General features: G+C 47.7%; 1 protein-coding gene across 3 annotated transcripts in view; it reads right to left on the minus strand.

Moving 5' to 3' along the window:
* Positions 1 to 18,750, minus strand: part of TMEM179 (transmembrane protein 179) — a 31,984-nt gene extending 13,234 nt beyond the window's left edge. Inside the window, exons 1-5 of one of the 3 annotated variants that reach the window (XM_044271995.1) lie at positions 18,449 to 18,750; positions 12,923 to 13,060; positions 10,620 to 10,698; positions 7,478 to 7,686; positions 6,327 to 6,785 (exon numbers count right to left, since the gene is read on the minus strand). In XM_044271995.1, the coding sequence (XP_044127930.1) occupies positions 7,507 to 7,686; positions 10,620 to 10,698; positions 12,923 to 13,060; positions 18,449 to 18,750 (699 nt within the window). In that variant the 3' untranslated portion in view covers positions 6,327 to 6,785; positions 7,478 to 7,506. Of the gene's footprint in view, positions 1 to 6,326; positions 7,687 to 10,619; positions 10,699 to 12,922; positions 13,061 to 18,448 lie in introns of those variants that run through there. The other 2 variants (XM_044271996.1, XM_044271994.1) reach the window with 2 other exon arrangements.
* Between the last annotated feature and the right edge of the window lie 5,394 nt (positions 18,751 to 24,144).

Consider the following 24,144-nt stretch of genomic DNA (forward strand, 5'->3'; position numbering starts at 1 on the left):
CCATGTGCCGGCGTCCTGGAAGCGCCAGAAGTGACAGTGCATGGTGAACGGCTCACTCCAGATACATTTGCAGTCTGCTTTTTGCCTCCTGTGCCCTGCAAGCTCTGTCTGCTTCTCCTCCATCTTTGCTGCTCCGTCTCTCCCTCTGAACTCCCCTCCTCTTTCTATCTTGTGGGCACCCACGTGACGTCAATCGACACATCATCATAGTCACCTTTACCACCACTGACATTTGAGATCTCGGAGTAGGCAGCAACATCAGGGACTTCCCTTCTTGGGCTGATCTGGGTACTGTCGTCAGATCGCTGGGTGGTGGCCGCTGCTACCTCCTCTTTCTCATCCGATGTCAAGAATGGCTGCTCATCGGTAAGGTCTGGGAATAGATGGGAAAATAATTCCTCTGACTCGAGTGGAGGGGCTATGGTGGTGGTGTCTTTGGGGGTGCACACAGCAGAGAGTGAGGAGGTTGCAGAAGTGGAAGGCTGAATGAGCCACTCAACCAACTCTGCGTCCTTTGAAGTAATCATACGTGCCTTCTCCAACTTCCCATTTAGGCTCCGGCCTGGTGCACCTTCCTGACCCCTACCAACCCTGCGGAACGGCCTGCCTCTTCCTCTGCCTGTCATTTTCAAAATGACCCTGTGCCTAAGGCCCTAGAGAAGAGCAGTATTTGTGGAAGCAGGTATCTCGCAGGCCTCAATCAATATTTGGTGGAAGCAGGTATATTAATCCCCTTAATCAGTATTTTGTGGAAGCAGATATATCACACCCCTCAATTATTATTTTTTTGCCACAACAGTTATATTACACCACCCTGTTTATTTGGGGCAACAGGTATATCACACCGTTGCAATTAGTTGTTCTAATAGCGTTTGTCCCTCTGTATAGCTGCAGTATCACAGCAGAACCGCACACAACTGCTGCCCAATACAAATGCACTATATACTTTCTATGTTAGAAGGTATATCACACCCCTCAGTATATCACACCCATCGATAGCACACCTATACCAGTGCTTAATAGGACTTTTGTGGCCCTATTAGCTAGCGTTTGGTGTCTGTAACAGCCTGTCCCTGCTCCACAAAGCAACCTCTCCCTACACTGGCAAAACACAGAATGTAAAATGGCTGTCAGATCGAGTTCTGTTATAGGGTGGGGGTATGTCCATGTGCTGAAACGTCTCAATTGGCTGTCCTGTCCCACCTGATGGATGTGTCATGGGCAGTGATGGCCAGTTCGCAGTCCGGCACTGCAGAGGTAAGTCCTTATCTGTGCCTGCGCCGCGAGCTGCTCTGAAACACATGCGGTCACCGAGAACAGCCCGATCTAAGCTGTTCTCGGAACTGCCTGCTCCCGGTGACCGCATGTGTTTCAGAGCGGCTCGCGGCGCAGGCACAGATAAGGACTTGCCTCTGCAGCGCCAGACTTGGGAGTGAAGATTGCAGATCGCATGTGTTCGTCGGTGAACACTGCGAACTGGCCATCACTGGTCATGGGTCAAAGTTTGGCGCAATGCAAAAGAATATGGCGCCGGCGGACATCGCCATATGTTCGCATGTTTGGCAAATCGCAAACGCGTAAAGTTCGCAGCGAAATGACCGCTGGGTGAACAGCAAGGCCATCTCTACTCAAACACTCATTTAAGCTAGAGAGCTACAGATCGAGTCCTCAGAGCAGCTTTCTGACAGATTTACTGAGAAAGAGAAGCAACACTCTACAGATGGCTGGGAAGCCGCAGAGGAAAAACTGTTGAAATATTTTAATAAATACTAACTGAATAATCAATTTTTTTTTAGGCCAATATAAACAACATGCAATAATATAAATAATAAAAGACCAAAGCCTAGGCAATGGAGACTTTTGGGGCAATTTTTTATGATTGTATTTTACTCATTTTGGGGTAAAAGTAATTTTCCAATTGGTCTTTATTAAAAATGTTCAGCTATTTCTGAGATAGAAGGGCTAAAAATGGGTCTGTTTGCAAGCTGTCACTGTTTACACATGAGTTGTCAGCAGACTGGATTTAAGGAAGTCTTCTCTCTGATCTCCTGACCGCAAACACTCATTATATAGTTTAAATCTTAATTCAAAGGATATGGCTTAAATATGTGATGTCAAGAGAGCAGAGATCAGAGCTACTCATGAGCCATCAGCTGATCGGATTCAAAGAAAACATGGAGGCAGCTTGCAAACAGACTAACTTTTAACCCTTCTATCCTTTTATTTCAGAAAAGGCAGGACATTATTAAGAACAGCTGAATATTATCAATAAAGACTAATTGAAAAAAAAAAAAATTGCCCAAAATGAGTAAAATCCAATTATACAAAAAATTGCCCCAAAGGTGTCCATAGCCTTTAAAGGCTATGGCCACTTTTGGGCTCATTTTTTTTTATTTATACAGCTTTCCCTCCCTTTGCAGACTGTTGCTTCCCCTTCTCAGTTAGGCCACTTTCACACTTGTGTTCGGAGCGGATCCGTCTGGTGTCTGCACAGACGGATCCGCTCCTATAATGCAGACGATGGTATCCGTTCAGAACGGATCAGTCTGCATTATATTTCAGAAAAAATTCTAAGTGTGAAAGTTAGTCAGACGGATCCGTCCAGACTTTACATTGAAAGTCAATGGGGGACGGATCCGTTTGAAATTGAGCCATATTGGGTCAACTTCAAACGGATCCGTCCCCATTGACTTACATTGTAAGTCTGGACGGATCCGTTTGGCTCCGCACGGCCAGGCGGACACCCGAACGCTGCAAGCAGCGTTCAGGTGTCCGCCTGCTGAGCGAGCGGAGGCCAAACGGTGCCAGACGGAGGCATTCTGAGCGGATCCGCGTCCACTCAGAATGCATTGGGGCCGTACGGATACGTTCGGGGCCGCTTGTGAGAGCCTTCAAACAGAACTCACAAGCGGAACCCCAGTTTTGTCCCAATTCATTGTCAATGAGGTCAAAACGTAACTGATAAGAACGTTTTGCATTCCGCTCCATTTGGTTGTGTTCCCACACCGGAGAGCAAACCGCAGCATGCTGCAGTTTTCTTTGTGACATGGGAATCGGAGCAAGACTGATCCGTCATGACCCACAAGGTAAGTCAATGGGGACAGATCCGTTTAACACTGACACAATAGAAAACGGATCAGTCCCCTATTGACTTTCAATGGAATTCATGACGGATCCATCTTGGCTATGTTAAAGATAATACAACCGGATCCGTTCATAACGGATGCAGATGGTTGTATTATCAGTAACGGAAGCGTTTTTGCTTAGCCTTGCCCGATCCAGCAAAACCGCTAGTGTGAAAGTAGCCTTAGGATTATGGGCTAAATATCGAGCCGTCAGAGCAGCTGAGAAGACCAGATAAAAAAAATTAAAAAAATGCCCCTGAAGGTGTCCATAGCCATTAAGTTTTAGACCTCATGTAGACGACCGTGTCCGTTTTGTGGTCCACACAGCTGTGTGTGTTTCGCATTTTTCAGAACGAAACATCTGTCTCTCAATAGAGCAGTCCTATCCTTGTCAGTGATACGGACAAGAATAGGACATGTTCTATTTTTTTTTTTGCAGGGCCACAGAACGGACGTGCGGATGCGTACAGCACATGGTGTGCTGTCCGCATCTTTTGCGGCCCCACTGACCCAAACCACGGTCGTGTGCATGAGGCCTTTTTTGCATAAAATTTAAGTCTTAAATTTTTTTAAGTTTCAGCCACACTATATGGGTCTACACTGTATATATACAAATAATCATTTGTACAAATATTGAGCAATTCTGAAAAAAATACAGTTGGTAAATTGCCACTAGGTGGCGATAAATGCATTTATGCAGTATAACGCTCCCATTGACCATTTATGGGGTTGGTCTGATGACGCAATAGTTACGTAGGAGTGGCCTGCACTGATGAAGCTCCTTGCTATGTATCCCTACTCATGTTTCCTTGAAGTTGATGAAAGTTCCTTCAATGGGTCCCGTTGTTAGGTCACCCAGTGACCAGCTGTGGCCGATTTGCATGTAGTGGTGAAAAGGTTTCTCGGCTAGCTACCAGTACATTTGCATGGGAACATTTTTGTTATGAATGTTTGTTCCCGATAACTGGCCTGATTACCATCTAAAACAGGCCCTAATTAGAGATGATCAAATCAATTTGTATGAATCAAACACATTCATAAATCTGCCTGCTTGAGCAGCGAGGGGGCTGGCACTGCTTCTCAAGAGACTTCCCTCCCACCCATTGTGATTGACAGCGCCAGACCTTGTGCTACACTTCCAGGTAACGAGACTGACCGGGCCAGGTGTGATGTCTCGCCCTGTCAATCAAGAGGGAGGGGGAGTCTCTTGAGCAGCAGGGGCAGCCCCCTCGCTGCTCAAGCAGGCTGCTTTATGAATGAAATAGATTCATACAAATTGATTTGCTTATTTCCAATTAGGGCTCATTTTAGACGGTGATTGGGCCTAGTATCAGGAACGAACATTTATATGAATGCTCATTACTGATAACTGGCCCATGTAAATGTGAGTGGAGAGAGTCTCTTGAGCATGAGCGCCAACCCCTCGCTGCTCAATCAGCCTGACTTATGAACGAATTTGATTTACGCCAAATCGATTCACTCATCTCTAGATCTAATGATCCTAGAGGATACTAATAAACACAAAAAGTCAATTGATCAGTCGTCCTTTATTTCAGTATAAATTGCGATCTCTTACTTTACATACAGCTTTGATACAAGGTCCATAACCGACAATAAATAATATTACCATATGGCTATTTGCAGTACATGTAATACTTCATTTTGCAGCACATAATAAACTGCAGGCGAAGCAGTAAAGGTTTAGCAGCATTACAATCATCAGATTATCTATAGCATATAAAGTTACAACAGTGCATGCTAAAAAAGTCATCATTTAGTAGAATTATATACATATATAATAGTTCCGAGCAGCGTAAATAGCAAACACTACATCATTGGTACCATACCTTTGAAAAGGACTGACCGCCGTTAGACAGCTTTAACATTTTAGCATCTATACACCCTCCAACAACTTTATCCAATACGACAGTTCATCGTTTCTAATATCTTTACAGGGATATTGGATACTAGCACAATTTATATTCTTACATTTTGCTCTGGGGGGGGGTACAAAGGATATGACAGATGCTCAAAATGTATCGCATTACATTCTAATCAAGCCAAATAACCCACAGCGACAGAGAAAATGCTGATTAAATACAGTCTAAACTGGTTAAAGTTGCAGGAAGGTGTTTAACAGCTAAAAACATAGCAGCCTCTTTGGTAGTCGCCCCTTGAAGATATAAATATACAGCACAGAGCGTATGGCAGAGTAGCACAAACACGGCTCTGAAAGATCTACACATTTTGTGTGCTGCAGGTGAACTATCTGTTTTACACCTCAGCTATAGGAGTACCCACTAACTGATCGTACCATGTGGGTGCTACCGTATACAACCTGTACAGATGGGACAGGAAGAAACTGGGTTTTGTTTGTCCCCCAGCAAGCAGGGAAGGAAAAGGATTTGAGAAATCCATCACTCATTCATTCTTTTCTCACTGCCTGCAAACCTCTTCCTACCTACACAATCATAGGTCACTTTCTCCATCAGGATCAACACCTTCCTCTCCTGCTGCTGTCATTACTCCCATGAACTCAATAGTTAGGCAGTTTTCTATTCTACTACTTAATATCCCTCTTCTTATGTGAGTTAGGACAAGGCAGCATACAAGTAGAAAAGTCACTGCCTCCAATAAAGTCAACACATTCTATGATACGTATGGCTATGGACAAATTTTTCTGACCAGTCTATGTTTTGCTTTAAAGGGCATCTGTCAGCAGTTTTGTACCTATGACACTGGCTGACCTGTTACATGTGCGCTTGGCAGCTGAAGACATCTGTGTTGGTCCCATGTTTATATGTGCCCGCATTGGTGAGAATTATATATATATATATTTTTTAATATATGCAAATGAGCCTCTAGGAGCAACGGGGGCGTTGCCGTTACACCTAGAGGCTCTGCTCTCTCTGCAACTGCTGCATTGTCTGCACTTTAACAGGGAAGGTGTGATGAGGTTTTCACTGCCCGGCCCTGTCAAAGTGCAGAGTGCGCAGTGGTTGCGGAGAGAGCAGAGCCTCTAGGTGTAATGACAACGCCCCTGTTGCTCCTAGAGGTTCATTTGCATATATTAAAACACCATTTTTCCCAGCAATGCGGGCACATGTGAACATGGGACCAACACAGATGCCTTCAGCTGCCAAGCGCACATGTAACAGGTCAGCCAGTGTCATAGGGACAAAACTGCTGACAGATGCCCTTTAAAGCAAGACATAGACTGGTCATATTAGACTTACCATTTCTATTTTGATTTTTCCATTGCTTAAGCAACATCCTTTGGATCCTTTAGCTTTGATATAATTTGTGGTATTTCTTATACATCACCTTATATGATGGTTACTTTGGATTTCCCAAGCTGCAAAATACACGTATGTGCAAAATATCACTAATATAATGCACGTTCCATCGCTCTGCTTGATATAAATACCTAATACTGTGCAATGCTATACATAGCAAATCATGCGATCGATAGATTCCCGTTCACATTTTCAATAATGCACAATTTACAGGACTGTACGTCTAATAACTGCATGAGCTCATTCACATACAATCAAAGCAGAATCGTGAAGATCTGTTTAGTCCTTGAAGAGCCGATCATATGTTACATGGAAGGTTCACATAGAACATCTCTGCGGAGGTGAGTACTGGTCACAAGGTGATCTGTATATACAGTACATGGATTTTCTTACAAAAATGACTTGAATTTTTATTAAAGATAATAGCAGCTAAATATCCTGTGATATGCCACATGCCGATTATGGTCATGTTGGAGGTTGGGCCCTTGCACTAACCTCTAAACCGTGGGCTTGGATGACTTGTCCGTAGTGGGTCAGAGATGACAATCTCCAAGTAGCACCCAAAGGGTTTGAAAGCCCTACACAGACTGTCACAGTATCTTAAAGCGGTTGTACAAGAATGAGATTGAAGGGGAGGGGAGGTTGGGTTGGCAAATTCCCCCTTCCCCTCCTTTCTGCCAGACCTGCAAAGAAAAGATGACTTACCTTCTTACCTGCTCCTTCTCCTGCGATGTCAACATCTGGTTTGAAATAGCTGCAGCCAATCACATGCCTCGGCGGTGACCGGATCCCCTTGTATCATGCGACCTTTTGTTATGACGTAAAAGGATCCGGTCACTGCCATGGCATGCGAATGGCTGCACCTATGTCAAACCGGATGTTGACGTCAATGGAGACCAGTGGAGCATAGCAGGCCTGAAGGAGCAGGGAACTGGCATCGGGAAGCAGGTAGGTCAACTTTCCCTTGCAGGTCCAGCAGAATGGGTCATCAACCTATTAGAGCTGTCCGACCAATCAAATTCAGAAGAGGTCTAACCATACTAGTGAAATAAATACCTGGCAAAGGATTGGCTCACTGACAGATTTCAAATCATACCGCTCTTCTCGTCATGAAGAGGACTTCTTGAGGACGACTTCCCAATCAGGAGCTCCTTCTCTTGAATGAGGCTGTCCAGTAAGTCTTCCTGGCGATAGTTGTGGTAGACCTTCAAGAAGGCAAGGACTGTAATACCGAGCCAGGACAGCCAAGCGGCCCATAGTCCGAACTAGGAAATAAATATCATACTATGACTCAACTTTTTAAGAGAGATTAAAACAATGGAATGGCTCTATACGGTGTTGGCATCAAACTGAAAAGGACCTGAGGGTGGAGCATTGTGAGGACTGCTCTTAACATCACTAGGAGCGTCATCGGTATTATTAACTGGCTGAGAGACAAGACTCTTCTCACAATGCCCCTTTCCTCGATTCCTTTTCAGTTTGAGGCAGGCAATGGCTCTATACTGTGCTGGCATCAAACTGACGAGGAGCATTGTGAGGATTGCTCTTTCAGCCAGCTGTTCTCAGCATCACTGGGAGCATCATCAGTATTGTTAATTGGCTGAGAGACGAGGCTCTTGTCACAATGCTACTCCCTCGTGTCCTTTTCAGTTTGATGCAGGCAATGGTTGTATAATGTGCTGGCATCAAACTGAAAAGGACCTAAAGATGGAGCATCCTGAGGACTGCTCTTCCAGGAGCTTTTGTCAGCCAACCAGCATCCCTGGCAGTGTCATCAGTATTGTTAACTGGCTGATAGACAAGGCCCTTCTCACAATGCTCATCCCTCATGTCCTTTTCAGTTTGATGCAGGCACCATGTAATCACAACAGTAAGGCCTCATGCACACGACCGTTTTTTTTTTTGCGGTCCGCAAAAACGGGTTCCGTAGTTCCATGATCAGTGTCAGTTTTTTCTTCCGTGGGTCTTCCTTGATTTTTGGAGGATCCACGGACATAAAGGAAAAAGTCGTTTTGGTGATCGCCTGGCCGTGCGGAGCCAAGCGGATCCGTCCTGACTTACAATGCAAGGACGGATCTGTTTGATGTTGACAAAATATGGTGCAATTGCAAACAGATCCGTCCCCCATTGACTTTCAATGTAAAGTCAGGGTATATTTTAACTTGAAGCGATCCCATCACAATGGGAACACCTCTATGTTAGAATATACCATCAGATTTGAGTTAGATCGTGATAACTCAGATCCAACAGTATATTCTAACACAGAGGCGTTACCATGGTGATGGGGACGCTTCAAGTTAGAATATACTAAGAACTGTGTACATGACTGCCCCCTGCTGCCTGGCAGCACCCGATCTGTTACAGGGGGTTGTGATCCGCACATTTAACCCCTCAGGTGCCGCACCTGAGGGGTTAATTGTGCGTATCATAGCCCCCTGTAAGAGATCAGGTGCTGCCAGGCAGGAGGGGGCAGACTCCCCTCCCTCCCCTGTATTACATTTATTGGTGGCCAGTGCGGCCCCCCCTCCATCATTGGTGGCAGCGGAGAGTTCCGATCGGAGTCCCAGTTTAATCGCTGGGGCTCCGATCGGTTACCATGGCAACCAGGATGCTACTGCAGTCCTGGTTGCCATGGTTACTTAGCAATTTTAGAAGCATTATACTTACCTGCTGCGCTGTCTGTGACCGGTCGGGTGCTCCTCCTACTGGTAACTGAGAGGTCTGTGCGGCGCATTGCTTATAGCACAGACCTGTCACTTACCTGCGCTGTCTGTGACCGGCCGGGCGCTCCTCCTACTGGTAAGTGACAGGTCTGTGCTATAAGCAATGCGCCGCACAGACCTCTCAGTTACCAGTAGGAGGAGCGCCCGACCGGTCACAGACAGCGCAGGTAAGTATAATGCTTCTAAAATTGCTAAGTAACCATGGCAACCAGGACCGCAGTAGCGTCCTGGTTGCCATGGTAACCGATCGGAGCCCCAGCGATTAAACTGGGACTCCGATCGGCACTCTCCGCTGCCACCAATGATGGGGAAGGGGGGTTATTTTAATTAGGGAGGGGGGGCCCACCAATGAATGTAATACAGGGGAGGGAGGGGGGGGGCCGCACTGGCCACCAATGAATTTAAAACACGTGCGGCTCTTGAGAGAAGAAGAGCGCAGGCAGTGCTCAGTGGAGACGGGTCCCCCCACGAAGAGGAGAATCCCAGACACCCCCCGCCCCATAAGAGAGCGCAGGCAGCGCTCAGGAAGCAGCCCCCAGCCCTAAGAGGAAGAGTGCAGGAAGCGCTCAGAGGAGAACCCCGACCTGCGGCACCTTAGGGGTAATTGTGCGGATCACAGCCCCCTGTAAGAGATCGGGTGCTGCCAGGCAGCAGGGGGCAGTCATGTACACAGTTCTTAGTATATTCTAACTTGAAGCGTCCCCATCACTATGGGAAAGCCTCTGTGTTAGAATATACTGTCGGATCCGTTTTCACGAAGTGAAAATTCAGATCTGAAAAAGCTTTTATGCAGACTGATCTGCGATCCGTCTGTGTGAAAGTGGTCTACGGACACGGATCACAATCTTGTGTGCATCCGTGTTTTTTCACGGACCCATTGACTTGAATAGGTCCGCGAACCGTTGTCAGTCAAAAAAAAAAATAGGACAGGTCCTATTTTTTGGACGGACAGGAAACACGGACGCGGATGAACAACGGTGCATATTCCGAGTTTTCAACGGACCCATTGACAGTCAATGGGTCCGCAGAAAATCACGGAAAACGGAACAACGGACACGGAATGCACACAACGGTCGTGTGCATGAGGTCTAAGTCATACAGAATTACTGGCAGAGGATATAGACTTTAAAAGTTTCTCTGGTTTGGAGAACCCCTAGTTATCAGATGCAGTCCTTGAAAATAAGCTGATCACAAAGCATCCTATAGCTAGGATCCATAGCGATCAGCTGTAATCTGTGGGTTAACCTGGCAGTAAGTGTTCAATTTCCCTACAGTGCCACCACAGGAGAAATGAAGCATTACACAGTGCCCAATAGTTGTCTGTGTAATGCAAGACAAGAGGTCCTCCAGAGCCAGAGACGCTCTTGGTAACTGCTCTCCACCCTCTATTAACTCAGAATTCGCAATTAGGGTGTATGAAATGGATTTTCTAGGATAAACCCCCTTTAAATAAATTAAATATTGATAACGCTTGCCTGTGCAATGGCAAATTGGTCGTAGAAGGATGAATTTTCCACGTTAAGCTCGAGATCTCGGTCCTGGAGTTCTTCACAGCTTCACAGAGAAAAGAAAAATCCTCATTAGTCACAGTAACCCCGATCTGATGTTTTACACACCAACCCCACAGCAAGAGTAAAATGGTTCCCTCCCTCCTGGTTCATGTCACCACGCCATCCTCGTCACAGGACAGGCTGGTGCCGACAACCCTACTACCCATCATACGTAGGGGAAAAAGAATTTATGGTCCATGGGGTGGACTTCCCTTTCGTTACTGGAAACATGGGGAGGAAGCCTCATCCAGGTTCACATGACACATCTGTGGGACCTAGGACAGGGTTGGGCAACCTTCACAACTCCAACTGCTGTGAAACTACAACTCCCAGCATGCACAGTTGGTCAGTGAAAGGAGGATTCTGGGAGTTGTAGTTTCTGAACAGCTGGAGGTTGCTGATCCCTGACCTAGAAGATCTGCACATGAATAGGTATTTATTATTAAGGCCTGATTTATTTTTATTTTTTTGTTGTTGTTTTTTTTATTATTCTTCATTTACTAAACTCCAACCAAAATATCTTCAAAGCGATTGCTCAGTACTAGTCAAAGAACTAGAGCCATTGGAGGAACTAACTTCTTCTTAGCATACAAGCAACCAAGAGTGGGCTCGCAGTGCTACAGGTCTACACAGAGGGAGACACATCCCTGATCCTGGTGAGGACAACGGAAGTGCGGAGTATGGCTACCACAAGTCTGACTGCAGGGGGACTGCCTCTATTATCATTAGTTTTATTGGGGTGATACAGTGTATCCAACAAATGGGGGTCCCATGCCCCCCGCATGAATGGAGCAGCAGGTTGGACATGCACACTGCTGCTTCATTTATTCTCTACGGGACGGCCGGATATAGCGGAGTACAGTGGCGTGGAAGGATGCATGCTTGAGCTCATATGGGGGTACATTCTCAAGACTGGTGGGGGGACCCAGTGGTCAGACTGCAAGCAATCATATATATAGATAGGAGATAAGCTTCTATCCGGGCACAACCCCTTTAAGACCCAATCCTGAATTTAAAAAATTAATTAATTAATTATATTATATTTCACATAAATTACAATACAATAAGTATTATTATAATATGGTGAGACATCTTAAAGGGGCTCTATGGGATTAGAAGAAGGGGACAATTTCAAGAAACAGAGTCACTTGTCCATGGGCAGTGTCTGCTGACCAGTGTTATAGGAAATGAGGTTTAGAAGCACTCCAGCTGTGAAACTACAACTCCCAGCATGCACATTTGTTCTCAGAATTCCCATAAGAGAGAATGGGGCAATCTGGGAGTTGTAGTTTCACAACCGCTGAAGGTTGCTGCTCCCTGCCCTAGAATGTGCCTGGGCTGCAATACCAAACACTGCACGCACAAAGCATTGATGCTGCGTCGAGAGAAAAAAAAAAGGTAGTCTCTGCCTGTTAAAGAGCATCTGTCAGCAGGAGCAACCCTATTAAACCAGACATACTGCCTGGAGGTGTTGTTCCTGCTGTGTTACACTATACCTCATTTGTGTTGCTCCATTGGGACATTCCTAAGAAAACATTTTATTAATATGTAAATTAGGTCTTCATTGCACCAAGGGTCGGGCCCAAACCCTTCAGAGCACCAGAGCTCCTCCGCTCTGCACTTAGACCACCCCCCCCCCCCTTGACTGACAACAGCCAGGCCCTGTAATCCTGAGCCTGCGCATCTGCCTTCCCAGCAGCAGAGATATTGCGCATGTGTAGCTGACATCATCCTCTACTACAGGCATCCTCAAACTGCGGCCCTCCAGCTGTTGCAAAACTGCAACTCACACAATGCCCTGCTGTAGGAGGATACCTGTAGGCTGTTCGGGCATGCTGGGAGTTGTAGTTTTGCAACAGATGGAAGGCCGCAGTTTGAGGATGCCTGTTCTACTAGGTGCACGCACAGTAGTTATTTGCACTGGTGCCGTTAGTGTAGACTACAGCACAGGCGCCTGGCTCTTTCAATCAAGGAGACGACTGAGTAGTCTAAGGGCAGAGCGGAGAAGCTCTGGTGCTCCAAGGGCTCGGCCCACCCCTCAGTGCACCAAAGATCTAATTGACATATTAAAGTTATTTTTCTCAGGAACGACTCGACATAGGGACAGGAATGAGGTATCCTTGTACTCAGCAGGATCAACCCTCCCTCAATGCGGTTGATCCTGGTGACCGATGTTCTTTACACTCCTACGACTTACTTCGGAGGCAGACATGAATCTTTCTACCAACCTGTAGGGCCTGCTTCCCTTCTCGGTAATGGCATCGCACCACATGTTGAACCCAACGCTGACAATGGTGCTGGCAATAAACGTGACAAAAACCACAAAGGAGCTGATCAGCAGATTCAGGAAGGCGTGAAAGAAAGAGCTGCAATAAAAAGAGAGGCGAAATAACTCAGAAGAACGGCGAAAAACCGCATCAGCAGAAGCTGCGAGCAGCATGCGAATCACTGGAGTAAGTGGTCTCCCAAGACGTCTGCCGTAATTAATAACGCCAAGGAGGGAGCCCGGGTCTTGAGATTTCTCTTCTCTCCTCTCATTATTCTTGTCACTTAAATCCCTTTATTTTTCTACATAATGAGATTTTAAATCATACACCCTAAAACGGGCAATTGTAAATCACGCTGTTCAGTTATACGCAGGTAGCGCTCCCAGCCTACCGCCCGAGTGTGTACACCCTCCAATGGAGCATTTAAAAGTTATAGGATTCCCTCGTAGCAAATGTAAAGGGACACTCTGGGAAAAATGTACACACTGTGTAAGCCTAGCAAAGGACCCTAGGGGGCGGGGCATGACAAGGATTGTCACCTTGGCTTTCTTTGTATCCCAGTGTCATGCCCCGCCCCTTTCACACCCTGCGCAGGGCATCACACTCGAGAACTTTGAGATTCTGGAAGCGGGAGTAAAAAAAAAAAAAAATTTAAAACAGACCACGATTTCCCCCTTTTATATAGGACCACCCTCAACCTATGTCATTTGAAATAAATAATACATATGCCCCTCCCCCGTCAGCACACCCAAATATGAACAGACACTACACGCCCTTTATACAGATCCCAAACCTGACCACCCATTTATACAGACCCCAGACCTGATGCCTCGTCTATATAAAAAAAAAAAAAAAAAAAATTCACAGAACGGGAATAGGCCCTTCCTGAAATATAGCGTTTACTAATAATACGTTAAAACAATGAACACTATAGAGGAAAATCCAAACTGCTGAATGAAAAGCATAAGCCAGGGGTGCAGACAGGGAGAGTATCCCAAGGATATCGTGGATTAGGGGTGAGCAAACCCAGCTACGGATCCAAGACCCAAAGTGGATTAGTTCCCCAACTTCATTTTAATGCCGTCTCCGTACAGCATTAAAATGTATTGGCTTCGCAGAGGCCAAATTAGTAAAATCCGAAGTTGCGCAAGACTTTGGTGAAGAACTTCGGGCTTTGATTGCACAACTTTAGTCGGCTTCGGTACCGGCTGGTTGCTCACCCCTAATCACGATACTTAGCTGTCCGGGGGAACGACTGACCCCGAGTCACCCTACCTAAAAGCGGAATGGTCGCCCTGAAAAGAGCAATCCCGCTGTCTTCGAATCTATCCCTAGGCTAACAGCTAGGGGGGTAGTGAGGAGTGTGATGCCCTAAACTGGTTTATATAGATAAAATAGTGACCTATATAGCAGATATATATCACTATGATCAGTACGCTCAGTATATGGACCATCAGTAGGGTAACCAAGCAACCCCTAGGATATGATCATCTCAAAAGGTTGAACCTAAACTAGATGTAAAGCTATATGTAGAGAGGTTGTAACTTTCAGCAATATGCTCAATGTATGTGCGTCCACCGTAGACCAGACAACAGTAGACCAGACAACCTATCAATACAGACCCCAGATCAGAGGCCCCCATCAATACAGACCCCAGACCCAACACCCTCATCAATACAGACCCTAGACCAGATGCCCCCATCAATACAGACCCCAGTTCAGAGGCCCCCATCAATACAGACCCCAGATCAGAGGCCCCCATCAATACAGACCCCAGACCCAACACCCTCATCAATACAGACCCTAGACCAGATGCCCCCATCAATACAGACCCCAGTTCAGAGGCCCCCATCAATACAGACCCCAGATCAGAGGCCCCCATCAATACAGACCCCAGACCCAACACCCTCATCAATACAGACCCTAGACCAGTGATGGTGAACCTTTTACAGACCGAGTGCCCAAACTGCAACCAAATACCCACTTATTTATCGCTAAGTGCCAACACGGCAAATTGAGCTGAATACTACAGTCCTATATAGTATATCTTCCATGTTCTTTATCATTTACCTATAACAGCCTGCCTACATTCTATGCGCTGCCTGTGCTGTTCATAGTGCGCCCTGCACTGATGAATGGCAGGAAAAGTCTAAGGCATATTGGCACACCATAGACTTTTTCCAGGGAGCGGGTGCCCACAAAGATGGCTCTGAGTGCCGCCTCTGGCACCCGTGCCATAGGTTAGCCACCACTGCCCTAGACCAAATGCTCCCATCAATACAGATCTCAGACCAGACGCCCCCATCAATACAGACCTGAAGCCCTCATCAATACAGACGCCCCCATCAATACAGACCCCAGACCAGAGGTAACCAAACGAGCACTGATAGCAATAGTGTCACATAATTAGACCCAAGCCCGACTTGTTTCCCTCCTTTGAATTTACTGTTTTCCTCAGGGGCAAGTAAAGTAACAAGGCTGTGTAGATACACAAAATCATCTAGCCAATCAACACAGATGTATGTAGGCTTTCATTGATCCCCATGTGGTCTGTACGACAAGTGCACACACTAGTCCTACTCTAGTCATACTCTTATTGCCAATAGATGCTCTGTAAAACAATATTCATGCGAAAGATCCAGTCACTCCCAACTGGGCCAGGCACGGGGTGTAAGTGCATGACCAGGAGCATGATCAGGAGCAGATATAGTCGGATCTCAGAGAGAACAATCAGACATGTGCTGGTCATCATCATGGTGTGCAGCCGATATGTTGTGAACAAAGCAGAGATGTGCGGGCAACAACTTGCATGGGTAATGAAAAATGGACTGTGGACAATGCCCCAGGTACTTAAAGGAGTTTTCTGGAATTTTTATATTGATGACATCCTCAGGATAGGTCATCAGTATCAGATCAGATCAGCAGGGGTCTGATCCACCGGTCAGCTGGTTGAAGAGAAGGTTGTGCTTCGTGCAAGCGCAACATTCCCTTCATTGTTTACCTGCTCGCCGTCGGCATTACAGGCCTTCCCATTCACTTCTATGGTACGGCTCGTTCCTATACACTTGAATGAGAAGAAGCTGTCCCATAGAAATGCATGGGACGGCTTACTTATAGTTACAACTGCTCGACGGTGAGCAGGTAAACAAGGAAGGCAGCGCTGGCACGGAGCGCAGCCTTCTCGTCAAACAGCTGATCGGCAGGGGTGCCCGGTGTCTGACCCCCACCAATCCGTTATTGATGACCTATTCTGAGGATAGGTCATCAGTATTAATAGCCAGGAAAACACATTTAAGTAGGTCCAATGCTGGTGATGCCGATATAGGTGTGCCCGAGAGGGGACAACTCCTAGCTGGAGGAGCCCGCCCCATAGCAGCAGTGAAGCACCCATCCATATAAACCCAGATTCCCCATTTATACCTACACCAAACCAGACAACCTATTCAGACCAGAAACCCCATCTATACAGATCCCCAGACCGGATTCCCCATTACACAGACTCCAAACCAGACCCCCATCTAAACAGACCCCAGACCAGACAACCCATCAATACAGACCCCAGACCAGATGCCCCCATCAATACAGACCCTAGACCAGACGCCCCCATTAATACAGATCTCAGACCCGAAGCCCTCATCAATACAGACCCCAGGCCAGACGCCCCCATCAATACAGACCCCAGACCAGAGGCCCCATCAATACAGACCCCCAGACCAGAGGCCCCCCATCAATACAGACCCCAGACCAGACGCCCCCATCAATACAGACCCCAGACCAGAGGCCCCATCAATACAGACCCCCAGACCAGAGGCCCCATCAATACAGACCCCCAGACCAGAGGCCCCCATCAATACAGACCCCAGACCAGACGCCCCCATCAATACAGACCTCAGACCAGAGGCCCCCATCAATATAGACCCCAGACCAGAGGCCCCCATCAATACAGACCCCAGACCAGAGGCCCCCATCAATACAGACCCCAGACCAGAAGCCCCATCAATACAGACCAGACGCCCCCATCAATATAGCCCCCAGACAAGATAACCTATTTATACAGACTCCAAAACAGATTCCTCATTTATACAGACCCCAGACCAGACAACCTATCAATACAGACCCCAGACCAGATTCGCAATTTATACCTACCCCAAACCAGACCACCCATCTATAGACAAACCAGACCACCCCAGACCAGAGGCCCCCATCAATACAGACCCCCATCAATACAGACCCCAGACCAGAAGCCCCCATCAATGCAGACCCCAGACCAGACGCCCCCATCAATACAGACCCCAGACCAGACGCCCCCATCAATACAGACCCCAGACCAGACGCCCCCATCAATACAGACCCCAGACCAGAAGCCCCATCAATACAGACCCCAGACCAGAAGCCCCATCAATACAGACCAGACGCCCCCATCAATATAGCCCCCAGACAAGATAACCTATTTATACAGACTCCAAAACAGATTCCTCATTTATACAGACCCCAGAGTAGACAACCTATAAATACAGACCCCAGAACAGATTCACAATTTATACCTACCCCAAACCAGACCACCTATCTATATACAAACCAGACCACCCCAGACCAGAGGCCCTCATCAATACAGACCCCAGACCCCCATCAATACAGACCTCAGACCAGAAGCCCCCCATCAATACAGACCCCAGACCAGACACCCCCATTAATACAGACCCAGACGCCCCCATCAATATAGACCCCAGACCAGATGCCCCCATCAATACAGACCCCAGACCAGATGCCCCCATCAATACAGACCCCTTACCAGAGGCCCCCATCAATATAGCCCCCAGACAAGATAACCTATTTATACAGACTTCAAACCAGATTCCTCATTTATACAGACCCCAGACCAGACAACCTATCAATACAGACCCCAGACCAGATTCGCAATTTATACCTACCCCAAACCAGACCACCCATCTATACAAATCACAAACCAGACCACCCATCTATACAGACCTAAAACCAGACTACCCACGTATATAGATCCCAGACCACCCATCTATGCCGACCCCAAACCAGACCACCCACCTATACAGATCACACAACCAGAAATTCCACCTATACCAGGGATCAGCAACCTCCAGCTGTGATGAAAGAAACTCCCAGCATGCTCCATTCTGAGAACAGCCAAGTGAGTGTGCATGCTGGGAGTTGTAGTTTCACCACTACTGGACTGCTTAAGGTTGCTGATCCCTGAGCTATACAGACCCCAAAGCAAACCAGACAGCCTATCTATCCAGACCAGAAACCCCATCAATACAGACCCCAGACCAGATTCCCCATTAATGCAGACTCCAAATCAGACGACCTACCTATACAGACCCCAGACTAGACCTCCCCATCAGGACAGACCACAGCCCCCAGTCCCCCCACCATACAAGCCGTCCAGTGACGTCTGCAGCCTGAGGTCACCCTCGCACCCATCTGCAGTCCATGTGCCTCTCTGATACTCACTCCTGGTGACCCTTGCAGAGGAAGAAGAGCGTCCTCCAGGCCTGGACGGCGGCGGCCAGCAGGGCCAGCACCCCGGTGAAGACGCTGAACCTGCAGGCGGACTCCGGGCCCCACTCCTCCACCGTGAGGTGCTCCCGCTCCAGGCTGACGTTCCCGCTCAGCCACATGCCCTCCGTGAACAGCAGACATTTCCCGTGGAAGTCCGCGCTGTTCTCAGACAGGGGGACCACGGCGATGAAGCTGAAGAGGAAGGCCAGGAAATACAGGGTGCACTGGGCGAAGAGGAAATTATTCAGCGCCATTTTCCTGCTAGGAGGTCGAGCTCTTAGAGAGGATGCGCAAAAGGCGCAGCCTGGAGAGGGGGAGGCAGCGTCAGAAATCCCTCATTCTCCTCATCATCACTGGTCCTCCTCATCCTCCGTGTTCTTCACCTCTAGTCCTCATCACTTGTCCTTCTCCTCCTCTCTGCTCTTAATCCCACGTCCTCCTCATTCTCTCTGCTCTTCACCTCTAGTCCTTATTATCACTGGTCCTCATCATCCTCTCTAGTCCTCATCATCACTGGTCCTCCTCATCCTCTCTGCTCTTAATTCCAGGTCCTCCTCATTCTCTCTGCTCTTTACCTCTAGTCCTCATCATCACTGGTCCTCCTCATCCTCAGTGTTCTTCACCTCTAGTCCTCATCCTCTCTGCTCTTAATTCCAGGTCCTCCTCATTCTCTCTGCTCTTCACCTCTAGTCCTTATTATCACTGGTCCTCATCATCCTCTCTAGTCCTCATCATCACTGGTCCTCCTCATCCTCTCTGCTCTTAATTCCAGGTCCTCCTCATTCTCTCTGCTCTTTACCTCTAGTCCTCATCATCACTGGTCCTCCTCATCCTCAGTGTTCTTCACCTCTAGTCCTCATCCTCTCTGCTCTTAATTCCAGGTCCTCCTCATTCTCTCTGCTCTTCACCTCTAGTCCTCCTTATCCTCAGTGCTCTTCATCCTCTCTGCTCTTGTCTTCCTTGCCCTGGTCCTCCTCATCTCAGTACTCTTAATCAATGGTACTTATCTCCAGTCTTCCTCATCCCCTGCCCTCCCTCATCTCTAAACAGTACGCCTTATCCCTGGTCCTCCACATCCTGTGTACCCTTCATCTCAAGTCCTCTTCATCCCTTGTCCTTCTCATCCTCAGTACTCTTCATTCCCTGGACCTCCTCATTTCTAGTCCTCATTCTTTTTCTGTCAAATTCCTAATCCCTCATCATCATGGTCTTCCTCTATCATCTCCATGTCTGGTTATCCTCAAACCTATATCTGTAGTATTATTCATCCCCTGTCCTCTTACATTATCCATAATCTCCTTTATAGGGATTCAACTTCATCCATGGCCCCCTCACCATCTCTGTCTCTGGGCATCATCATTTCTGGTTCTCATCATCATCTCCATCCCTGCCCCCCCCCCCCCCCATCTGCATCATCCATAGTTCTTCTCATCCCCAGCCATCCTTATGCCTACTCAGCTGGCCATCATCATCAGTGGCTTATATTTTGCTGCAGACCTGCTGGGGGGATTTTAGCGCCATGGACAGCCCTCAAACCAGTCCTCCTCTCATCTCAAAGTGTTTTCCAGTGTTACACCTTTAGTCCACAATGACTAATGTCAGTACCTCTAGAAGTTGTCATAAATTGTGCTAAAATTTGGCAGAAGCAGGTGTGGTGTACCAAAAAGGGAGCCCTGCACCAAATTATTATCCAGCCTGATCCGCTGCGATACATTTGGTGGCGGTCTGGTTTTTACACCACGTTCACCACCAGCAGCTGAAGGATGCGCCCAATTCATGACGAGGAGTGCATCGTCCAGCAACGCAGGGGATATCAAGACTGGCGCAAAATGCGCCAATCTTGATAAATCTTCACCCATGCGGCTATTCACATGGCGGTTTATATTTATGGCCAGTAGATAGTGGGTGTCCAAAAAATTGGATATGTCCTATTTTAGGCCGTTTTCACTGCCAGACCTCGGTGAAATCAATGGGACCTTTTTTTTAGGAGTGGACCCGTCTAATGGGCATTAAAAACAGGTAAACTAATGTAATATGGCCTTTCAGGGGTCAAAAAAAATACTACTACTCCCTTTATCCACTTGCACGCGCCTGGACATTCGCACACGCGCTCCCCCACAGGATGCAGAAGGACCCGACGCTCCCAATGGGGTGACGTCATCACGATGGGAGCATCAGGTCCTTCTCCCTTCAGTGACGAGTGAGTGTCCCCGCATGTGCAAGTGGTTGAGGGTTTTATTTTGCTGCACATTATTACTGCTGGGGGGACACTCTGGGGAACGTTATTATGACTGCTGGGGGGCCACTCTGGGCAACGTTATTACGACTGCTGGGGGGGCCACTTTGGGGAACGTTATTACGACTGCTGGGGGACACTCTGGGCAACCTTACGACTGCTGGGGGACACTCTGGAGAACGTTATGACCGCTGGGGAACGTTATGACCGCTGGGGGACACTCTGGGGAACGTTATGACCGCTGGGGGACACACTGGGGAACGTTATTACGACTGCTGGGGGACACTCTGGGGAACGTTATGACCGCTGGGGGGCAGAAAACATTAAAAACAGATGCAAAACAAACAGAAAATGGAGGCCATGAAAACTGACAGTGTGAATGTAGCCCAAGTCTGCTCTTTTGTGTTAAAGAAAATCTGTCACCAGCAACTCTCCCCCCCCCCATAGACAGAAAGTTGTGGTTCATCTGACGCATTTTTTCTGTTGTTGATCGAGGCCCCCCCCCCCCAAAGATGAATGGGTCAGAAAAAGAATGTGGACAGCGCACGGAACGGATGAGGCCAAGAGCTGTGCCTCACCGTCCGCTGCACCCCTGACTGAAACACCAAGGAAGAAACTCCAGCTGCATCTCCCTCCTCTCCCCTTCTTGTAAGTGAGGTTTTACACTAGACTAATTTTCTGGGGGGCAGAGGAGGTTTTTAAACATTTACAGGCAGTAAAAGGGGATGTACAGTTTATAACAGAGTTTCACACAATGACTGATTACTTTGCCAATTTTCGGACGGCAGACAAACCCATATCTTTCCTCATTCCCTTTGGATGAATCCACTAAACCAGGGATGTCAAACTCGTGGCCCTCCAGATGTTGCAAAACTACAACTCCCATCATGCCTGGGCATACTACAGCTATCAGGGAATGATGGGAGTTGTAGTTTTGCAACATCTGGAGGGCCACGAGTTTGACATCCATGCACTAAACAGACGTGTAGCGTGCACATGTCGGCGGGGAAAAAAACACTAGGGAGGAAGATGACCCTGAGAGGAAGTGGGGGGGGGGGGAAGAGCTTGCCCTGATTGGCTCCCAGGCCAATAGACAGCCTGGATGAGCCAATCAGTGCTGCAGCAGGCAGGGAGGTGCCCTAGCAGAACGAGCAGAGATTGAGCGTCAGTCCTCAATTGTCCGTTTCCGTGTTTAATTTCCACACGGTTGGAATTGAAATGTTTTTGGGGGGATTTGTTCAATTTGATTAACCCCTTCGCAACCACATATATGGCGGAAGTCGTGTCTTTAAACATGGAGCCTGCTCACGTGTGCAGCGGGCGCCATAGCCGCCGGGTTTTTGCAGTTTTAAAGATATGGCTGATGACATACATTTCACCACTCAGATTCCGCAGTCAAATGTGACCACGGCACCTGAGCAGTCCTGAAGAGGGAGCCACATGCTCCCAGTCCTGTAACAGCGTTGCCCGATTGAGATCGGGGAACCTGTTACACTGTGCTAATGTGCTAAAGCCGGCAGCTATTACCGAAATAGATCAGTACAGGCCACTAGGTGGCAGCACTGTATTGTTATATTGAAAATTAAGTGTTCAATCATGGCTTTATAGTGGCTCCTCAGGCACGCTGGCCAGAATGACCACCTGTATGCTGGCTTGCTTATGCAGTGACTCCTTTTTGGGGGCTACAAGACAGGGTCCCTTTAAACATCCCCAGGTCAGCACTCTTGCACAGTGCGTTGCGCGCCTTGACGTCACATCATTGTCTGCAGGGGAGAAGGCGGGATTGGAGAGTAAGAGCGGCAAGCAGCACAGCAATATAGGTGGGTGGCTTCAGAGTCCAGCCTCTGCCAGAGTTGCTTCTGCACTAGAGGCTCTGATTAGTGCATGTGGAGTGGCGAGTACAGCGCAGGTACTCGTCTTCTGCTCTGCCTGCCAGCATTGCGCTGTCTGAGTGTCATCTGCAGGCACAGACTGAGGCTTCTCTCACCCCCAGTCACTAGAGCTGGTGGACATGACTGAGGGTGAGAGAAGCACTCAGGGCCCACAGGCAGCTCACCTTAAGAGGTCTTCAAAAGCCCCCCGATAAGGGAACATTTTTGGAAGCTTCGGAATATGAAAATGCATGAAAAATATGTCGACGTGGTGTGTTTTTAAACACACTGTATGATAACACCGTCAAATGTGCATTTACCCATAGATATGTATTGCTGTCATTGCATTCCAGAGCTTGGGGAGGTGGGATGTTAGAGAGGGGGGGGGGGGGGATCATAAAAAATAAACAAAAAAAGATGAGTTCTCCTACAAATTTTGAGTCCTAGGAGGCTAGAGGGGGTTATATACACCAGCTTTTTCAGGGTTGGAGGAACTTCAGTTCTCAAACTGGACCCAAAACTAATGTTGACTGGTTTGCTCATATCTATCTATCTATATACTGTAGGAAGGCACAAGGGGCCATCATTGATGGTCGGTACGTGTCACTAGGTTCCTGGCCTCGGTGAGGTAAGAGCTGTTTTTTCCTGAAGTGTCGTTATTGCAAATTGCAGTCTGACACTTCAGTTGTTTAGTATGGCTGTAAAGCTAATCCAGGACGGCTCTTACTGGGAGTAGCCAAAGTGCTGGGTGGGTGGCTATTCCCCACGTTCCAGGCCAGGTCTTGGCAGGCTTATTAAAAGCAGTCAGCACCATCAGGTGGGGTAGGTTTTCCTCCATCTCGCAGTGAAGCTGTGGAGTCTTCTAGGCTGGCCGCCTGGAAGCCTGCCAGTGAACTATTCTGTGCCTGAGCATTCGGCCAGGTATGAACAGACACCTAGGATTCCAGGTGAACATGGTTTTGTTTTTTCTGTGTGCGAACAAGCACCAAGACTGTTATGTGTTGCTGAGTGTGAATAAAACACCGAAGTTTGATTTACAACCTGGTTCCTTGCCTCTGTACTGCGTCCGCTAAACCTGTCTACCAGCAAATCCCCACAATACACACAAAGATATACAAAGATAAAGTAAGTAACAGTCACCGAGAGTCATGCAAACAAATGAGCGAGCTCCACATCCCATCATGGCACTCAGTCAACGCCCATATGATACAAAGAGAGGTGATGGTAGCAAGACATCTTAGGCTACTTTCACACCTGCGTTCGGTGCGGATCCGTCTTATATCTGCACAGACGGATCCGCACCGATAATGCAAACGCTTGTATCCGTTCGCATTATGCTTTAAAAAAAAAGTCTAAGGCCCCTTTCACATGGGCGTCATGTTTTTTGCCCGGATAAGAGGCGGGTGCGTTGCGGGAAAATGTACGATTTTTCCGCGCAAGTGCAAAACATTGTAGTGCGTTTTGCACGCGCGTGAGAAAAATCGGCATGTTTGGTACCCAAACCCGAACTTTTTTTTACAGAAGTTCGGGCTTGGGATCGG

The sequence above is a fragment of the Bufo gargarizans genome, chromosome 11 (assembly GCF_014858855.1).
Source record: "Bufo gargarizans isolate SCDJY-AF-19 chromosome 11, ASM1485885v1, whole genome shotgun sequence".
NCBI lineage: Eukaryota > Metazoa > Chordata > Amphibia > Anura > Bufonidae > Bufo > Bufo gargarizans.